The sequence below is a fragment of the Delphinus delphis genome, chromosome 8, assembly GCF_949987515.2.
Source record: "Delphinus delphis chromosome 8, mDelDel1.2, whole genome shotgun sequence".
Classification (NCBI taxonomy): Eukaryota; Metazoa; Chordata; class Mammalia; order Artiodactyla; family Delphinidae; genus Delphinus; species Delphinus delphis.
The window spans coordinates 25,894,330-25,915,508 of NC_082690.1; the positions used below are offsets into that span (position 1 = coordinate 25,894,330).

A 21,179-nucleotide genomic window follows, 5' to 3' on the forward strand; every position below is an offset into this window, starting at 1 on the left:
TAGCAACATGGAAAAATGACCAAGATTTATTATTAAATGAAAACACTCAAGTTACAGAACATTCTTTCACTCATTAAATATTTGAATATCTACTATGTGCCAGGCACTGTTCCAGACAAAAAAGTATGTAAGCTCATTTATATGGAAAAAGAAATATAAATATTACGATAAGAATATGTTGCTTGTCTGGCAAGGTTTTTGTTTTTATTTTTAAGAATAGAGAATTATTTTGAATTTTGGTACAATGTCATATAGAAAAAGGTACTGAGTCCAGATGATTAGTTCCCAATCACTTGGTCTATTATTATTTATTGAGAAATTAACAGCCAAGCACTATGCTAGGTATTGATATTAAGAAGCAATCAAATACATTCCCCCCTGCAAACCAAATAACTTTATTTAATTTCCACATTTTAAAAATATAACATACCATATTCTGTGAGATGCATCCCTTTTCAAGAGAGATTTCAAAGTTATAAAAAGCATCTTAGAATCAATGAAATATGGTAGTAAAATAGGAAGCATACTTACTAAACTTGTACAAATATCTGCAATATCATTCATTAGCTTTGATGTTAATAATCGCAGGAAGAAGCCAGATGCAATCTTATTTGGACTGTGCTGTAATTAAGACAAACAAAACACCAAGCAAACAAAGAAATAAAAACAAACAATTATTCTTTGCAGATAATATTTTCTCTATCTTGAATGAAATGCAGATTTTATTTTACACTGGAAATTATCAGAATAAGCATGGATAAAGAGTTTACTATTAGGAGCAAGATATGACTTGCTTCAAACATACAAACCTCTTTTCTTAAAGTAATAATAACTATAGCAAATATCTTTCATTGAGCATAAATAACATTGAAGTAAAATACCAGCTACTGCCCCTAAACATAAGCAAGCAATAATCATAGCTTAGAGTTTATTCATCCACTCTCTCCTTCCCCATTTATACCAAAACACAAAAAAACACATTAAAAATCCAAAAATACATGCTGATAATATTGATATATGGCCATGTACTTAACATTAGCTTTAAAAAGTGTTTCTAGTTATTAGCAATACTCTGGTTTGGCTCAGCTACCCCTGAGGCCTGCTCCAAATCAAAACAAAGATTACACACAGTAGCACCCTTTCTACCAAATGCTATGTAAGACTACCTGGGCAAAAGAGAGTAATGTATGTGCTAGAACTGTTTATCTTTGCAGTGCCCACTAGCCCTCGTGTACTGGTATGCACATCACATACTTAGTAGTCAACAAGATTTTACTAAATAAATGAAAATACACTGGCAATAAAAGAGTCACCAATCAGTTGTATATTAAAGGGGTAAAATAATCTCAGAAACCTTCCTGAGAAGGTTAGTTTCGTGCAGTTAGTTTCATGAGAAACTCATATTACCTGTTGCTTTTTTCCTCTGGATACTATCTTAATTTACCAATTTAATTTAAAATCAGTGTATCAACTTATGAATGGACCCAAAAAATAGTAACAGCACCAACCAGTTATCATCCTCCTAGGTAGGCTATGCTGTCAAGTAGGAACATCTTACCTTGGTACAGTTATGTAAGCAACATGTACATAGATGCATCATATTTCTCAGTGAAACAATTCTAGATTCTTCATTTGTCTTATTTTTAAACAAAGTGATACTTTCTCCTGCATATTGCATTAGAGACTATTAAAAAAAAGGAGGAAAAATCCAAATTTCAGTTAAAATCATAGCTGATTGATTGCTTTTTTGTTTTACTTAAGAAGTAAAAGTAATCATTTTAAGAAGTTATACTTGGTTATAAAATATAATTAAAAATGAACAAATTTTTAAAAACAACAAATCTTATACCTGTTATCCTTACAAATCACACAACTGACAGAACAGCACCCAGAGATAAAAGTCAGTTTCATGGTTAGGGCCTACTAGATTAACACTCCTGGTTAAAAATTCTTTAGGATAACTGATCCGGGAAAAAAATTTTAAAGTACAGATAAACACCAGTACTTTTGTTAATGAGATTAAATTTTAATATGATATAATTTCAATTACTGTATTTATAGCTGGCTTAAAATAATTTCAAATTTAAGGAAGGAGATACAACTATCATTTCTTCTCAGACTGCATAAATGAAAAAGAAAGAGCTAACCTACATAAAAATTTGTTTTCCAAACAAATATACCAGTTTTCCCAGGAATATATTTCATTCAAATTAATCCAAAACATTATTGACATAAATCTTCCTACCTTGGCTTTCTGGAATAATTCTGATTTGTATGCTTCCTCTTCAGCTATTACACCCACATAACAATAGCAGCCGAGAACACCCACCAAAAGACTTGAACACCGGACAAGCGTTTCTGAATTTGAAGTCTTAAAGTAAAACCCAAATAAAAAATTTTTATATTTTGTAAATCATTTCGAGTACTATTATCTTTTGTAAGAGCAAATTTTATGTACATATTAAAAAACAAAAGTTCAGTTAATTGAATTAATAGTGGCATAATTCTGATCATCTCTAAAACCATCTGAGGGATCCCTGCAGAGTTGTGATAACCAGGGTTCTCAGGAAAAACAGAAGTAGTATGTCTTAATGGCCAAGTAATATATCTCTTCTTAAAGTGGCTTAATGTACTACACACACAAGCCCTTAAATATCTGAGGTAAGGAGAAAAGAAAGAAAAAAAACTGATAGGCAAATAAATGTCTGTAACTCTTAGAACATGAGTAGAAGTTAGATTCATAATAAGAGACATTAAAATGACGTTTTGAGCTTCTAAGAGATAAGAACCTTGATTTATTCAGCTTTTTACACTCCACAGACTAGCACAAGGCATTTTTGCCAGTAGATACTGCTTAACCAATTTTATAGAATTATGTAAGAATGTGCAAAGGTTACACAGAAAAATAAAATTTTCAGATTTTTCTGTTCCTATATCGTATGAAATATCATTTTAGGGGAAAACACGGAAGATCTCATTACTTTGTAATGAAAATGGTTACAACTATAATCCAGAAGTCAGTCAGTAATAGGGGCAAGATAGAGCAAATAGGCACACTGTCTCTTCTCTGGCTGTTTGTATCATTAATTATGGCTACTGAATCAACCCCTTTGAGTAGCTTGTAGGTTTTATTTTAGTCAACAAATATTTTATCATTTATCATATAACTAAGCATTGCAGAAGATACAAAGATTAATAAAAATTATATATGCCTTTTAATGAGCTTCTAGCATAGTTTAAGAGATATTTGTGTATATGGTACAAAGAAGATGCTAAGTGTCATTTAAAAATAGAAATATTGGGCTTCCCTGGTGGCGCAGTGGTTGAGAGTCCGCCTGCCGATGCAGGGGACATGGGTTCGTGCCCCGGTCTGGGAAGATCCCACATGCCGCAGAGTGGCTGGGCCCATGAGCCATGGCCGCTGAGCCTGCGCGTCCGGAGCCTGTGCTCCGCAATGGGAGAGGCCACAACAGTGAGAGGCCCGCATACCACAAAAAAAAAAAAAAGAAAAAGAAAAAGAAATATTAAGTACTATTAAAATTAAAAGATGTACGGCTGAGATTATCTAAGAAAGGCTTTAGCAAGGATTTTGACATATGGATTATCTGAACACATAGAAATGGGTAGAAAGACACAGGAGTTTTGGCAAGAGAACAGCACACACGAAGAGAATTTGTGATTTTAAGAGGACAAAGGAAATGATATGTGAGACATTACTAAAGGACCTCTAAAATATGGGTGACTGCTAGTTCATTTATTAATGACTTCTCCCTCTTCAAGTGCAACCAAAATCTATTAGATCAGTTTATATTATGTCATTTTCTGTTATTGTAATATTTCCCTCCTCTGTATTGAGGTTCTTTTTCATCAAACAATCACTATGCTCAAAACCTTTATTACTACTCATCAACTCACACAAAGAATTCTACTTCTTTAATGTCTATGAGAATTCCTGGTAAAAGAAAATAGTCAAATTGTTTTTCTTCAGTTTTCCTTTTTTTCATGCTGAATTTTCCCTATATATAGCCATGTGCTACTACTTTGCTTTTAAAATTAAGCTTCCTAACAGTCTACCAAAGTAGAATCAAATATAGGCTTTAGTTTGTTTTGAAAATCTCACCTCAGATGAGTAATTATTTAGAAGCTGTTCTGACAATCCCAGAAGATAGCGATCCAGTGATTGCTTGAGATTTTGGTGGACAGAAAAGCCTACACTGGATTGGTGCTTTTCTGTAGTATGTTCTTTCACAATGGTTAAAAAATCCATCTTGTCAAAAGTTGTCTGAAGAAATAGTTCTTCAACTTCTGAGAATGAAGGTTCTTCTGTATCTTTTTGGTGTTGCTCACTTCAAAGAAATAAGATTCTTAATTTGTAAAATCAAATTATCTATTATTTCACCTTCATATAGCAGCAATCTATTACAAATAAAAACATTAATAGCATCTATATTATTCAAAGACTGCTTATACAATTAGTGAATTATTCTTTTAAATGCTTCTCTTCTTTGGATTTTGATAATTACTTGTATACAATTTCATTATTCAGTAGCAAATTTTACTAATAAACAAAAAAATAAAAGTTACAGTTTCAAAGGCAAATTCAGAAAGTATTAAAAAAAATTAACAACAGATATAAACACTAAGAATAACATTATCTGAAAACAGTTCCCTTTTTTCACCTTCGATTTCTCCAAAATATAGATCTTTTTTCATCTTATGCCCTCTGGAGGAAGAATAGGAATCTTCATGGCAGTGAATCATTTTCAGTCACAGTGATAAACATAAGCCTCTTGAGTCAATCAACTAAAATGAGGTTTTCAGATTTATTCTTGTTTCCCTTATCCTCAATTATCATTAGTTTTTAGCGAAGAGTCAGATTTTATTTGACATATAAAAATGGGTCACATCTTTAAAGAACTCATTTCCACATGATGTTTATGTTCTTAATATCCCAGCATAAATATAAACTATAGGATATAAAGTATAATTATTGAATTAAAAGAAACTTTTCCCTTGCTAACAGTTATGATTTTTTTAATTGACCAATTCAGTTCATAATTTTTAAGATGTAGCTACTACTCTGCTAAAATATTATCTTTGTTAATTAAAGCCGTATCTTAAAATAACACAGAACTCTATTAAAAATACATACCATTCTGGCACACTTTGGAAAAAATTCATTGCAGCTTTACAGTTTTTCATAGTGAGACTCACAAGAATTTTCTCCAGGGCAAGATGAGGAAAATTACTATAAAGTAAAATAAAAATCTTTACTTAGAAGACCAAAAGCCATTTAAAGCATTCTTAAACTTAAACACCCAGGTTTAGCTATAAATATTGACCTCTAAAATTTGGATCCAAAATTAAAACTACTTTCATCTCTACTGAATTTAACATCTGAAAACAGGTCTTAAAGAGCATACATTTCACGTTACTATCATTTTCAACACTTCCTAGAAGCAGGCTCATACTGAATTTTTAAAGAGCATAAACAATTATGAAATAAAAGTAGGACTTCCCTGGTGGTGCAGTGGTTAAGAATCCGCCTGCCAATGCAGGGGACATGGGTTCAAACCCTGGTCCAGGAAGATCCCATGTGCTGCAGAGCAACTAAGCTCGTGTGCCACAACTACTGAGCCTGCGCTCTAGAGCCCACGAGCCACAACTACTGAGCCCACATGCCACAACTCCTGAAGCCCATGTGCCCTAGAGCCCATGCGCTGCAACTACTGAAGCCTGCACACTCTACAGCCCGCATACTACAACTACTGAAGCCCACATGCCTAGAGCCTGTGCTCCACAAAGAGAAGCCACTGCAATGAGAAGCCCATGCACCACAACAAAGAGCAGCCCCTGCTCGCTGTAACTAGAGAAAGCCCACACGCAGCAACAAAGACCCAACACAGCCAAAAAATAAAAAAATTTTAAAAATAAAAATTTTTTTTAAAAAAGGCATTAAAGTAAAATCACTAGGATCCAGAGGTCTGTCCTCCAATCACTCAGTTCCATTTACTGACTGTGGATAGGTTAAGTGGGCAAACTGCTCCCATCCTAGTGCTTAAGTCCCATTTTGGCTTTTTCTCATTTCTTCCCCTCATTAAAATATTTCGCCTAGAAGATACTCTCATTATGATTCCAGGATATACATGAGTTGGATATATGTTCAGATGGACCTATTTACAGACGATCACAAAGGAACATATAAGTGCTCAAAGAAATATATACATATTTTTCATGCACATCCCCCTTATTCTCACTGTCTAGGCAGAGAGAGAAAACAAAGTAAAAGAACTTGGACAAAGATCCAGGCACAAAGATACAGAACACTATAAAAACAAAGGGACTGTTTAATCTCTAGGACTAATTCTGGGAAATCCTGTATGATCACTGTAAAATAAAGCCATCTAATATCAAACAAGAAATGGAGGGCACCTTATAAAACAAAACAAAAGCCAGCAGCATGCTAACTGAACTCAAATTACCTGTGAAGAATTGGAGGCAGCTCTGCACTGTCTTCAAAGTCATCCTCTAACTGATGGAATAAGAGCCATTTCATTATCAATTCCTTTAAAGAAAAATTTCTGTTTACATCATATATATTCTTCTCCATTCCTGTTTTTACTGTTTCTGGAACTACACAGATGGTCAGTGCCAAAGTCAAACAGCATACTGCAGGACTACAGCAAAACAAAGGACAATTAATATTAAAAGTAAGCTCTTTGCATAGAAAACAAACTTATGGTTATCAAAGGGGAAAGGAGGTGGGGGAGGGATAAATTAGGAGTTTGGGATTAGCAGATACAAACTATTATATGTAACTCAAAAACAGTCATGTACCACAATGTTCACTGCAGCTCTATTTTCAATAGCCAGGACATGGAAGCAACCTAAGTGTCCACTGACAGATGAATAGATAAAGAAGATGTGGCACTTATATACAATGGAATATTACTCAGCCATAAAAAGAAACAAACTGAGTTATTTGTAGTGAGGTGGATGGACCTAGAGTCTGTCATACAGAGTGAAGTAAGTCAGAAAGAGAAAAACAAATACCATATGCTAACATATACATATGGAATCTAAAAAAAAAAGGTTATGAAGAACCTAGGAGCAGGACAGGAATAAAGACACAGACATAGAGAATGGACTTGAGGACACAGGGAGTGGGAAGGGTAAGCTGCGACGAAGTGAGAAAGAGGCATGGACTTATATATACTACCCAATGTAAAATAGATAGCTAGTGGGAAACAGCCACATAGCACACAGAGATCAGCTCCGTGCTTTGTGACCACCTGGAGGGGTGGATAGGGAGGGTGGGAGGGAGACGCAACAGGGAGGAGATATGGGGATATATGTATATGTACAGCTGATTCACTTCGCTATAAAGCAGAGACTAACACACCATTGTAAAGCAATTATACTCCAATAAAGATGTTAAAAAAAACCTATTATATGTAAAATAGATAAACAACAAGGTCCTATTGTATAGCACAGGGAACTGTAATCAATATCCTGTAATAAACAATAATGCAAAAGAATATGAAAAAGAATATATATATGTGTGTGAGTGTGTGTATATATACACAGACACACACACACATATATATATAAAACTGAATCACTTTGCTGTACACCAGAAACTAACACAACATTGTAAATCAACTATACTTCAATTTAAAAAAAAGTAAGCTCTTTCAGGGACAGCGACCTTGTCTATCTTATTTATCACTGTGCCTCCAATGCTTAGGGCAGTGCCTGGCATGCTGTAGACATTTAGTAAACTTCTATGGACTAAATGAACACAAAAAAATTCTAAAAAGTCTGACTACATTTGAGAAAATTCTTGATTAAGAACTATCTCTTATTGTAACAGTATGTAGTACTAAAAAAAAATAAAGTTTATGAAGATTGAGCAAAAAATAATTGTCAATTACAAATAAAAGAAATATAAACACTTAATTCTTTAAAACTGGCCTTAGTAATCTCTTCACATTTGAAACTAAATTACACTTATTTATTTATTAAGACTTCCCGGACAAGCAACAAAAGCATCTGAAACAGAATTTAACATATCTTTAACTGAAGTTAGAAATTATAAAACTCAGGGGGGAAAAAAAAAATATATATATATATATATGTTGCAAAATAGAATACAATCCATAGTCAACTTACCATGAAGGTCTGCAGGCTGACCCAGTAAATAACTTCCAGAATTCTCTGTCAACTTCAACTAAACTGCCTTGAATTATGGCTCCAAGTAAGCCAAAGTTTTCAGCTTGTATTTGTTCAGAACTTATACCACGAAAAGTAATAGACCAAATTTTAATCCAGAGTTTCAATAAATCTGACTTTTGAGAGCTTTCTAGGTTTGATTTCTTGCCTTGACACAATGCAACTTCCATAAGGCATCGTAACACATATGGTGTGCGTTCCCCATGTCGTTGTTGAGGTAGAAGCTGGTGTAGTATCATTAGTAATGGTGACAACTCACAGTTAGGTAAACTTGAAGGATATTTTGATATTAATTGAGTTGCAATCTGTAACCTAAAAAAAGTATAAATAATTTGAAAATTATTCAAATCCATTAAGAGGCTAAAAGAAAATATATAGACATAGTACTCTTATAATATCCTAATTAGAATATTATCATCATCATTTTCCAGACTACTCTCATAATAAACTGGCTCTTAATATTTATTAGGCCCTACTTCCTAAAGTGGCAAGAAGATTGAAAACATTTAGGCTAGCTGGGTAAGCTATCATATTTTGCTTATACAGTAACTTTAAATAACTAAATTACCAACATTCTACTTCTTACTTATCACACACATCCCTGCTCTTCGGCCACCAATAATATTCCTCTAGAACAGTAAAACAAACAAAAAACCCCAAAAACTGTTTTCCCTTGACGTTAATTCAGTTAATTCAGTAAGTATTTGCTGCGAGTTCTCTAAAATGAGTGCTACTCAAGAATAGGAACTATATCTTGTTCACCCTCTATCCCTTATGCTTGGCACATAGTAGGTGTTCAATAAATGACTTCACTAAGTGGACAAATTAAAGAATATGAAATTTGCAACATCAACTATAGAAAATTTAGCAATAGGTATCTAAATCAATACGATTTCCTTCCACAACTCAATTATATTTAAACATTACATCAACAGAGGAAAAATCAAAGAGCACTGTTAACAAAAGTATGACTGTAATCTACAAATTTCTAACTGTCCTTACGCAAGCTGCTTAACCTTTCTCAGTTGCAGTTGTCTTTTTGATAAAGCAAAAAGGCTGAGCTGCATGAATTCTACAGATTCCTAACAGACCTAATATTTTGTGATTCCAAAGAATTCCACAATTTATTTAATTACTTAAATAACTGCAAATGCTATATGAGACTAAAGAACAGAGCAAATGGAACTTCCCGGGTGGCGTAGTGGTTAAGAATCCGCCTGCCAACGCAGATGACACGGGCTCGAGCCCTAGTCTGGGAAGATTCCCACATGCCACGGAGCAACTAAGCCCGTGTGCCTCAACTACTGAGCCTGCGCTCTATAGCCCGTGAGCGACACTTACTGAGCCCACGTGCCACAACTACTGAAGCCCATGCACCTAGAGCCCATGTTCCACAACAAGAGAAGCCACCGCAATGAGAATCCCACGCACCACAAAGAAGGGTAGCCCCCGCTCGCTGCAACTAGAGAAAACCCTGTGCGCAGCAACAAAGACCCAACACAACCAAAAACAAACAAATTTTAAAAAAAGAACAGAGCAAATAGTAAAAATAACCTTTATCATGGCATAAGGTCCAAATTATTCTGTGATTTCTGAATACTATCTTTAATTTCTTCCTAATCTAATTCTATTAGAAGGTGCCAAGCATGGTAAAATTTCTTTGTGTTGAGGTATACAACTCAGTGAATTCCACGAGGCACACAGTACCGATCGCCTACCAAGCAGCCATTCTCCTTCTTCCTTGCTATGGCAATATGCTTAGGAAAGGTGCCCTATTCCTGGCTTCCAGCAGATAAACCACAGTGGTTGATCTCACATGTCCTAGTAATCACCTTCCCCTTTGTCAGTCATTGCTTTGGGAGTGACCTAGTTCTGGCCAGGCCAATGAGGTAAAGGAATATACCGGGGTCTTGTGAGAAAAATTAATGAGACTAAAATGATATTGAAAGAGAAAAAAACAATATTTTACCAAGGCACAATGTTAAAATCATTCTGTGACTTCTGAAGATGATCTTTTATTACTTCCCAGCCTAATTCTATTTTCTTCTTTTTGCAAGGTGCATTGTAATCACTAAATTCTCTTTGTGTGGTTGTGTAAGACTGAGAAATCTCCAAAGATCTAGTATCTTCATTAAAAACCTGTAAAACAACAAAAGGAAAATCTATTTTTTTAATACTGCTATTGTTTCTAATAGTTCATTAGGAAAAAATGTTCCTTCTTAGATGAATATACAGGTTAGTCATAAAGCAAGAGTAATAAACTACAGAAATATATGAATATGAAAATATGGTGACAAACATTTTGCAGACAATAATGGCTCTCTAGAAAGCAGATATTACCAAGTAAGTTATTAGTTTTAGTTCCTGAGAAACTTTATTAAAAGCACCAAAACATCTAAAAGTAAAGCAAAAACCTCTATTTTCAAAGATATTAAATCATAAACTTAGTGTTAAGAAAATATTTCACATGTGAAATGGATGGTAACCAAATCTCTGGGGAAAAGTTTTACTTAAGAAACATTGTCTCTATTTCATTTACTTCTGCTCTGATCTTTATGATTTCTTTCCTTCTACTAACTTTGGGTTTCATTTGTTCTTTCTCTACCTCCTTTAGATGTAAGGTTAGGTTGTTTATTTGAGATTTTTCTTGTTTTCTGAGGTCAAACTTCCCTCTTAGAACTGCTTTTGATGTGTCGCATAGGTTTTAGACAAATGAAATAGAGACTGAAAAAATAATAGAAAAGATCAATGAAACTAAAAGCTGGTTCTTCGAAAAGATAAACAAAATTGATAAGCCTTTAGGCAGACTCATCAAGAAAAAAAAGGGAGAGGGCCCAAATCAATATAATCAGAAACGAAAAAGAAGTTAAAACTGACACCACAGAACTACAAAGGATCATAAGAGACTACAACAAACAGCTATATGCCAATAAAGTGGACAACCTAGAAGAAACAGACAAATTCTTAGAAAGGTACAATCTCCCAAGACTGAACCAGGAAGAAATAGAAAATGTGAACAGACCAATAACCAGTAATGAAATTGAATCAGTAATTTTAAAACTCCCAACAAACAAAAGTCCAGCAACAGATGGCTTCACAGGTAAACTTTACAAACATTTAGAGACTTAACACCTATCCTCAAACTATTCCACAAAACTGCAGAGGAAGGAACAATTCTGAACTATGAGGCCAGCATCACCCTGATATCAAAACCAGACAAAGATATCACAAAAAAAGAAAATTATAGGCCAATATCACTGATGAACATAGATGAAAACATCCTCAACAAAATATTAGCAAAACGAATCCAACAATACAGTAAAAGGATCATACCTGGGACTTCCCTGGTGGCGCAGTGGTTAAGAATCCACCTGCCAATGCAGGGGACACGGGTTCAAGCCCTGGTCCGGGAAGATCCCACATGCTGCGGAGCAACTAAGCCCATGTGCCACAACTACCGAGCCTGTGCTCTAGAGCTTGTGAGTGAAAACTACTGAAGCCCGTGCGCCTAGAACCTGTGCTCCGCAACAAGAGAAGCGACCACAATGAGAAGCCCACGCACCGCAACGCAGAGTAGCCCCCATTCTCCGTAACTAGAGAAAGCCTGCACGCAGCAACGAAGACCCAACACAGCCATAAACAAATAAATAAATAAAAATAAATTTATATTAAAAAAGTAGGATCATGTGGGATTTATCCCAGGGATGCAAGGATTTCTCAATATTTGCAAATCAATCAATATGATATAGCACATTAACAAACTGAAAAATAAAAACCAAATGATCATCTCAATAGATACAAAAAAGTTTTTGATAAAATTCAACATCCATTTATAATAAAAACTTTCCAGAAAGCAAGCACAGAGGGAATATACCTCAGCATAATAAAGTCCATATATAACAAACCCACAGCTAACATCATACTTAATGGTGAAAAGCTGAACGTATTTCCTCTAAGATCAGGAACAAGACAAGGATGTCCACTCTTGCCACTTTTCTTCAACAGTTTTAGAAGTCCTAGCCACAGCAATCAGAGAAGAAAAAGAAATAAAAGGAATCCAAATTGGAAAAGAAGAAATAAAACTGTCACTGTTTGCAGATGACATGATACTATACATAGAAAACCCTAAAGATGCTACCAGAAAACTACTAGAGCTCATCAATGAACTAAGTAAAGTCGCAGGATACAAAATTAATATACAGAAATCTGTTGCAATTCTACACACTAATGAGCTACCAGAAAGAGAAATTAAGGAAACAATCCCATTTACCTTGCATTAAAAAGAATAAAATACCTAGAATAAACCTTTTGCCTACAGGAGACAAAAGACCTGTCCTTGGAAAACCGTAAGACTGTGATGAAAGAAACTGAAGACGACACAAACAGATGGAAAGATATACTGTGTTCTTGGATTGGAAGAATCAACATTGTTAAAATGACCATATTACTTAAGGCAATCTACAGATTCAATGCAATCCCTATCAAAATACGAATGGCATTTTTCACAGAACCAGAACAAATAACTTTAAAATTTGTATGGAAACACAAAAGACCCCAAATAGCCAAAACAGTCTTGAGAAAGAAGAACAGAGCTGGAAGAATCACACTCCCTGACTTCAGACTATAAAGACTACAAAGCTACAGTAATCAAAACAGTGTGGTACTGGCACAAAAACAGACACATAGATCAATGGAACAGGATAGAGAGTCCAGAAATAAACGCATGCACTTATGGTCAATTAATCTATGACAAAGGAGGCAAGAATATACAATGGAGAAAAGACAGTCTCTTCAATAAGTGTTGCTGGGAAAACTGGACAGCTACATGTAAAAGAATGAAATTAGAATGTCCTCTTATACCATATACAAAAATAAAATGAATTAAAGACATAAATGTAAGACTGAATACTGTAAAACTCCTAGATGAAAACACAGGCAGAACACCCTCTGACGTAAGTCATAGCAATACTTTTTTGGATTCATATCCTAAAGAAAAGGAAATAAAAGCAAAAATAAGCAAATGGGACCCAATTAAACTCACAAGCTTTTGCACAGCAAAAGAAACTATCCAGTGAATGAAAAGACAACCTACTGAATGGGAGAAAATGTTGGCAAATAATATGACCTATAAGGGGTTAATATTCACACATATAAACAGCTCATACAGCTCAACATCAAAACAAACAAACAAACAAACAACATTATTAAAAAATGGGCAGAAGACCTGAACATACATTTTTTCCAAAGAGGAAACGAAGATGACCAACAGGCACATGAAAGAATGCTCAACATGCTAATCATCAGGAAAATGCAAATCAAAACCATAATATCACTTCACACCTGTCAGAATGGTTATCATGATTATCATCAAAAAGAACACAAATAAAAAACAGTGGCAAGGATGCGGAGAAAAGGGATCCCTCATACACTGTTGGGGGGACTGTAAATTGGTGCAGCTAATGTGGAAAACACTATGGAGGTTTCTCAAAAATTAAAATTACCATATGACCCAGTACAATTCTCCTGGGTATATATCCAAAAAAACCAAAACCACTAATTCAAAAAGGTACATGCACCCAATGTTCACAGCAGCATCAATTGCCAAGATATGGAAGCAACTTCAGTGTCCATCAAGAGATGAATGGATAAAGATTGGTGAGTGTATATACATATGTATATATATATATACACATACACACACACACAAAAGACTACTACTCAGCCATAAAAAAAGAAAGAAGTTCTGCCATTTGCAGCAACACGGATAGACTTGGAGGGCGTTATGCTAAGTGAAATAAGTCAGACAGAGAAAGACAAATACTGTATGATATCACTTACATGTGGAATCTAAAAAACACAACAAATTAGTGAATATAACAAAAAAGATGCAGACTCACAGATACAGAGAACAAACCAGTGGTTACCAGTGGGGGATGGGGGGTAACAAACTATGAGTGGGAGTTTATTGTAAGGATGTATTGTACAACACGGGGAATATAGACAATATTTTGCAATAACTGTAAATGGAGTATAACCTTTAAAAATTGCATAAATTTTAAAATTTCTTCTATGGAGAAAAAAAAAGAAACATTAAGCCATCAACTGATGAATGGGTAAACAAAATGTAATATATCCCTACAACTGAATATTACTCAGCGATAAAAAAGAATGAAATACTTATTCATGGTACGACATGGAAGAACCTTGAAAACATTATGCTTAGTGAAAGAAGCCAGACACAAAAGACCACACATCGTATGATTCAATTTATATGAAATGTCCAAAACAGGCAAATCCACAGAGGCAGAAAGTAGATTAGTGGCTGGTTGCTAGGAACTGGAAGCAGGGAATTGAGGCTGACTGCTAATAGGTACAAAGTTTGTTTTGGCAGTGATGGAAATGCTCTGGAATTAGTGGTGATGGTTGCACAACAGAGTGAAAATGCTAAAAACCACTGAATTACACCCTTTAAAATAATGAATTTTATGTCATGTGATTTCTAAATCAGGAAAAAAAACAAAGAAAGAAAACACATAGGGTTAGGATAATCTTATTGCTTGTAGACAGTTTTCTTAAGAATGGAAAAGTTCATCATCAGTTTTCCCTAAGTTTATATTTGCAAGATAGTTACCTCTTAAGTTAGAAGGGCAATGCTAAATATTTATGGTGTTTAGAAAGGAATAGTTACATGTACCGAGTAATTTTACACGCTTTTTACAGGCCAATAAAAGGAGAATGAGAAATTTCAAAATGTGACAAGATCTACTATACCTGGTGACAAATATCTGCCATCAATTCAATCAAGTTTTCCTTGACAGCAATATTACGAGATCCTGAAGAATATTTCCCTCTGCTTCCTATATGACTTATTTCATTAACTAGCAGATCATATACATTGTATAAGATACTCTTCCACTTTCTTGATGCATAGGCACCTGTAATTTTAAAAAATAATTAATTAAATTAAAATATAATTTATACATACAATCCATTTGCACCGCCAACTCCCACAAAACTATTCAGCTGTTAAGGTGGAAACATTAGAAGACATCTGGTCCAGCCTATTTAGTACTAATGGCTCTTCTGACAATATCCTTACAAGCTCTACTTCATAATGATGTCCATTTCACACATTTCACACTCAGTTAACTGTATTTCTTATAAAATTCTTCCATATTCTCATCTATCTCTAACCAATTCAATCAAAATCTCAATCAAACTTTCTTTAATTTCTTCTCTCCCCCAAAGCAAATTAATACTGTCCCTCTTATACATAAGGACCAACTTCTCTGTATGTCTTTAAGAGAAAAACACTACCAGTTCCTTCAACGAGTGTACAAATAACATGTTATCCAGACTTATCATCATCCCAGTCATCTTTCCCTAGACACACTCCAGTCAACTTATGTCCCTCTTAAAATGATGACTCTACAAACTCTGGTAAGCATAATATTCCCAACCACGATCTAACAAGTATGGGGAACAATGGGGCTGTTTCCTCCCACAAAACGAAGAACCTATTTAAAATCTATTAATGAATTTAATTAATCTATTAAAGAACCTAATAAAGTCTATTAATGTATACTAAAACTATATTCGTGTTGCTGACAGCCTCATCATCTGCCAATTTTCAATTGATCCTAAACATGCACTTAACTAAAACCCTAAACATGTCTCACCATCTCTTAATAAGCCTGATTTTCATTCTGGTGAGAGCTATGTGAAAGATGAAAAACTAAGGAAAGCCACCATTCTTTCACCTCCAGTGGTTTCATGGGCTACAAATACATCTAACTATACATACTAGAAGAGCCCATGAAACATACACAGCTGCTTTTGATAAAAAGTGGCTACAAACAGTTTTCCTCTATTTTAGCTACTATTCAATTAATGTCCTTAATAAGGTCATTACACTAGCCATGATGAATTGGTCCAAAGGCTAGTACAAGCCAGATTCAAAACATAGCCTAAGCATGAGAGAACTCATTCAATTCTAGTTCCACCCAGTAAAGTTCCTGTCTACTGAATGGAGCTACATCATCCATGCAATACCCTTTTGGTGAAAGACAAACATAAATGAATGAAGGGAGGATAAGTCATTCATTTCTGGTTTCCCTAGCAAATATGTATTTATCTTCCTTGGGAACTGACTAATCTGGCTGGTTCAATCCACATTTATCTATTTTATTTTCTAATAAAAGCAATATGTAGATAAACAAGATCCTGTCTTCTCTAAATTCTTTTACTCCTACAGTCTGCGTCACACCTCTTAGCACCTAATTATTGCTGCATAATCAGCTCCTAGAGGGAATAGTGTCTCATATTTGTTTGTATTCCTCACAAAACGTAGCATTGTACTAAACAAATGGTAAGGCATGATATGATTTGCTACCTACCATAGCTTCAAATTAAAAAAAAAAAAGTGTGAAAAATATCCTCATGACTGACACTATTACCAAGCAAAGCAATCCAGAGGAAGGTCATAACCTCCTATAACATACAGATTTCATACTTAACCCTCTATATTTCAATGAAGAAGCAAATTCAAAATAGCAAAAACTTTCTTTATACCTTTTTCTTGAGTTTTGGCTCCCTTTGGATGATGGATATAAATTTGTAGTTGAAATAACTCAATAATTACTTCTTTTAAGGAATCATTAAGTCTATGTTGAGTCCAGATATAAAGTAAGGTAGGAAGAATTTCATCTCCTAATTCACATACTCGAATTCGAAAGTTAACAGCCAAAGTCTTGAGGAAGATAATAAATGCTGCTAAGATATGATTTAGACCTGCAGAGCTCTTTTCTTGTCTGTAACAGAAAATAAACAGACTTAATATAACAGGGGAAAATGCAGAAACTGAAGACAGTAATGAAGTTGCGTGCTGAAAGAAAAAAAGTTCTGATTTTCAAATAATAGTAGCCTTACTTTCAGAATTATTCAGAAAAATCACAGCAGCACTACTTAGCAACAACAAAAAATAGTTCCTATTCGGCATTGGGAGATCACTCTGTTAGCTCTCCCTGCTGCTGAAACACTGTCTAAAATTATATAAAACTAATTTGTAATACCTACCATTTATAAAATATTTCACATTATAAATTGGGTAATGCCACACAAATATAAGATACTGATATTTCCAAAATATATTCCTATTTCATTTTATTCTTAGCACATTACGACTATCTTCAAAATTCAGGAAAATAAAAATATTTAGAGGCCATATAGCTTTTCCTGTTATTAAAAAAGCAAGACAGATCTAGAACATCATTACATGTTCTGCATATTGGATATTCAGGAAGTGCTGGACCTAACATTTTCCTTGGGAATCCACTAGTTCTACTATAATCGGCCAATGATGTTTTCAAGTTGGTAAAATTTAGTTACTCAATCTAAAACACAGTCTTGCAAAAAGATCAAATGGATTTCCAATACAAAACAAAAACAGATTAGATTACCTTGCATGCTGAATAGCCTTAGAAAAAAAATCCAAAAATTTGGAATTTAATCCATCAGTCTGCGAACAGCATCCTTTGGTCACAGCTTCAATTATTCTAGCCACCAAAACTCTATTAATGTCTTGTGAAGGTTTAAGATACAGCTGGAAGTACACAGAGAACAATTCTTAAAAAAAAAAAAAAAAATGTTAGTTATGTTTTTAAAAAGAAAGCTATCGAAACATTTAACTTAGATGTCAAAATTCAATTTAAATTTCAATAATCCCACAGACAAAAGATTAAAAATTATATTAATTTATACTTACTACAGTAAGAGCATTCCCTCAATATTTATTTTTATAAATTAAACTGCCTTCAAGACAGGAACTACAGGCAGCAGAGTATGTGAACACCAGTTTAAGAGCCAGATCTCAGATAAGCTACTTAACTTCTCTATCCCTAAATTCCTTCAGCTAGGCCTAACAAAGCACTTGACAGTGTACTCTCCACAGTTTTGTTTTGTTTTGTCTTAGTGCTATTTGATTAATAATGTGTGTAAAGTGTGTCAAGAACTGTGAAAAATCTGAGACTTTACGCTATTTGTAACCCAACAAATTAGAATGCCAGTTTCACGGATGTTGGCAGAAGACATGAAATTCCTGATCAGAGAAAGAGGACAATTTATTTCTCACAGCAATGAGAGTAGCCAGAGTACCTTCATTTTTGCATAAATTCCTCAATCTCAAAAGCAATGTGAAGAGGGACAAGTGACACAGTTCAAATGATGAGCTACCATACAGGAGAGATATCCCAAGCAATGAGCTGCAAGCAAACCTTCCTTTGTTCTGGAGGAGGCCATCATCTCTGTCATCTCTATCTTCCAAGGCTCACTGTACATACTTTAAAAAACAGTCTGGAAAAGAATAGTCAGTGTCATGTCTTTGACATGACATGCAGAAACGTGAAATGCATTGAGAATTATCTCCCAACACAATGAAAAGCAAAGTTGCTAAGGCAGGATTTTCTTCCCATAAAGAGATAATTAGGAAGTCCTCAGTTAGCAAAGTGACTTAAGAATAATTTCAACTGTATATGTCAAATAATTCTGCAGAAATAGCTTAAAGTCAGAAATGTTAAATTCAAAAGAATAAGGACAATATAAAAACCTCAAACATCAAGTAGTAAGAAAAATGATTCCTATCATATCTGACTTTATAGAACTCTACACAAGTGCTTCCCAAAGTTTTTTCACTACATGCAATACCTAAATAATGGTAAAAACATGAATTAACACACACAAATTTGGAGACAGAAAAACAGGAGGCGTTATCTTTAGCATTTCCTTCTTATTACTTGGCAAGAGCAAAGTGCTGAAACAGGAAAAGGCAACAATGCAACTCTCTGTCTCTGATTAAATCTCAACTTTCAGGGCTTTTATTTTACTTGGGGAAATTATCCCAGTTCTCACAGAATCCAACATATTCCTCTAGTAAGTGGGTAAAAAAAAAAGCTAGTATAAGACATTCAACAAAAGAGTCCTACTTCTCCAAAAACGGCGGCAGTGCATGCCTCCAAATGAATTCCCTTTCTCCATGAATTCAACAACAAAAAAAGCTCAAAGAGCAGATAGCAAAACAGCATGATATTAAAAAGCAGTTTCTGCAGATTCACAGACATAAAGAACACACTTGTGGTTGTCAAAGTGGAGGGAGGTGTAGGGGAGGGAAGTATTGGGAGTTTGAGATTAGCAGATGCAAACTTTTATATATAGGATGGATAAACAACAAGGTCCTACTGTATAGCACAGGGAACTATGTTCAATATCCTGTGATAAACCATAACGCAAAGAATATGAAAAAGAATGTATATATGTACGACCAAGTCACTTTGCTGTATAGCAGAAATTAACACAACATTGTAAATCAACTATTCTTCAATAAATTTTCTTTTAAAAGGAGTTTCTGGAGTTAAAATAAAATAAAACCCCAAAAGACATCATTAAATGTAGATTCCTTGGAATTTTACACATAGACAGCCATATCATCTACAAATGTGAAGTTTTATTTCTTCCTTTCCAATCTGTATGCCAATTATCCTTTTCTTGCCTAACTGCCCTAGCTAGGACCTCCGGTACAATGTTGAATAGGAGTGGTGACAGTGAATACCCTTGTCTTGTTCCCAATTTTTTAATGAAAAGTTTTAAATTACAGATTTGATTTCTTTACTCGTTACAGAAGTATACAGATTACCTATTTCATACTGGGTGAGTTTTGATAGTGTGTGGTTTTAAGGAATTGTTCCATTTATTTTCAGTCATCAAATTTATGTGTGTAGAGTTGTTTATAGCATTCCCTTACTATTCTTTCAGTATCTGTGGAATCTGCAATTATATCCCATTTAATTCCTAATATCAATAATTTGTGTCTTTCTTTACCTTACTCACTCTTGCTAGAGGGTCTAGATTTTGATGTTTTCAAAGAATCAGCTTTTTGTTTCAATAATTTTCCTTTACTGTTTTGTTTTCATCGATTTCTGTTCTTATCTTCTGCTTGAAGTCTTTGGATTTGTTTGTTTTTCTAGTTTCTTGAGATGGAGGCTAAGATTACTAATTTGATATCTTTCCTCTTTTCTAATGTAGGCATTTAATGCTATAAATTACCCTCTCAACATAACTTTAGCTACATTCCACAAATTTTGATATGTTGTAATTTTCATTTTCATTCAGTTTTAAACATGCCTTGAGAATTTTCTTTCCACCCATGAATTATTTAGAAGCGTGTCATTTATTTTCACAAAAGTACTATGAAGGAAAGAGTACCACAGTAGAAAATAAAAAGAGAGGAAGAAATTAGGAAAAGCAATCAGAAAATGGCCGTGACATTTAAACTGAGACTTGAAGGACAAGAAAAAACAGGCCATACAAAGGGTAGCCTCTGAAAAAAGAACAAATGCCACAGGTAAGAAAGAGCTTATACCTTCTAAACAGGAGTGTGTGAGATGATCCATAGCTATGTCAGAAGAAAATATTAGCGCTCCTATTTTTTAATTAAAACTAATTACAAAAATTATGCTTTACTGATTTTTAATATAGAAATCGACAATGGCCACTCTGGAAGACAGTTTGGCAGTTTCGTAAAAAACTAAACATACTTTTACCATATGATCCAGCAATCACGCTCCTCAGCATTTACCCAAATGAGTTGAAAACTTATCTGTACACAGATGTTTATAGCATTTTCATTCATAATCTCCAAAACTTGCAAGCAATCAACATGTCTTTCAGTAAGTGAATGGATAATTAAACTGTGGTAAATCCAGACAGTGAAATATTATTCAGTGCTAAAAAGAAATGAGCTATCGAGCCATGAAAAGACATGGAAGAACTTTAAATGCAAATTACTAAATGAAAGAAGCCCCTCTGAAAATACTATATACTGTATGATTCCAACTATATGACATTTTGGAAAAGGCAAAACTATAGAGACAGTTAAAAAGATCAGTGGTTGCTAG

At 34.3% G+C, this 21,179-nt stretch overlaps 1 protein-coding gene across 3 annotated transcripts in view; it reads right to left on the reverse strand.

Moving 5' to 3' along the window:
- The window catches only part of ATM (ATM serine/threonine kinase), a 140,176-nt gene that overhangs the window by 100,990 nt on the left and 18,007 nt on the right, over positions 1-21,179 (reverse strand). For 2 of the 3 annotated variants that reach the window (XM_060018006.1, XM_060018005.1), the window contains 11 exons: positions 17,691-17,856; positions 16,804-17,042; positions 15,004-15,167; positions 10,202-10,371; positions 8,173-8,544; positions 6,483-6,677; positions 5,153-5,248; positions 4,121-4,346; positions 2,246-2,371; positions 1,559-1,684; positions 532-621 (listed from right to left, as the gene is read on the reverse strand). In XM_060018006.1, coding sequence (XP_059873989.1) covers positions 532-621; positions 1,559-1,684; positions 2,246-2,371; positions 4,121-4,346; positions 5,153-5,248; positions 6,483-6,677; positions 8,173-8,544; positions 10,202-10,371; positions 15,004-15,167; positions 16,804-17,042; positions 17,691-17,856 — 1,970 coding nt within the window. The other variant, XM_060018007.1, reaches the window with a different exon arrangement.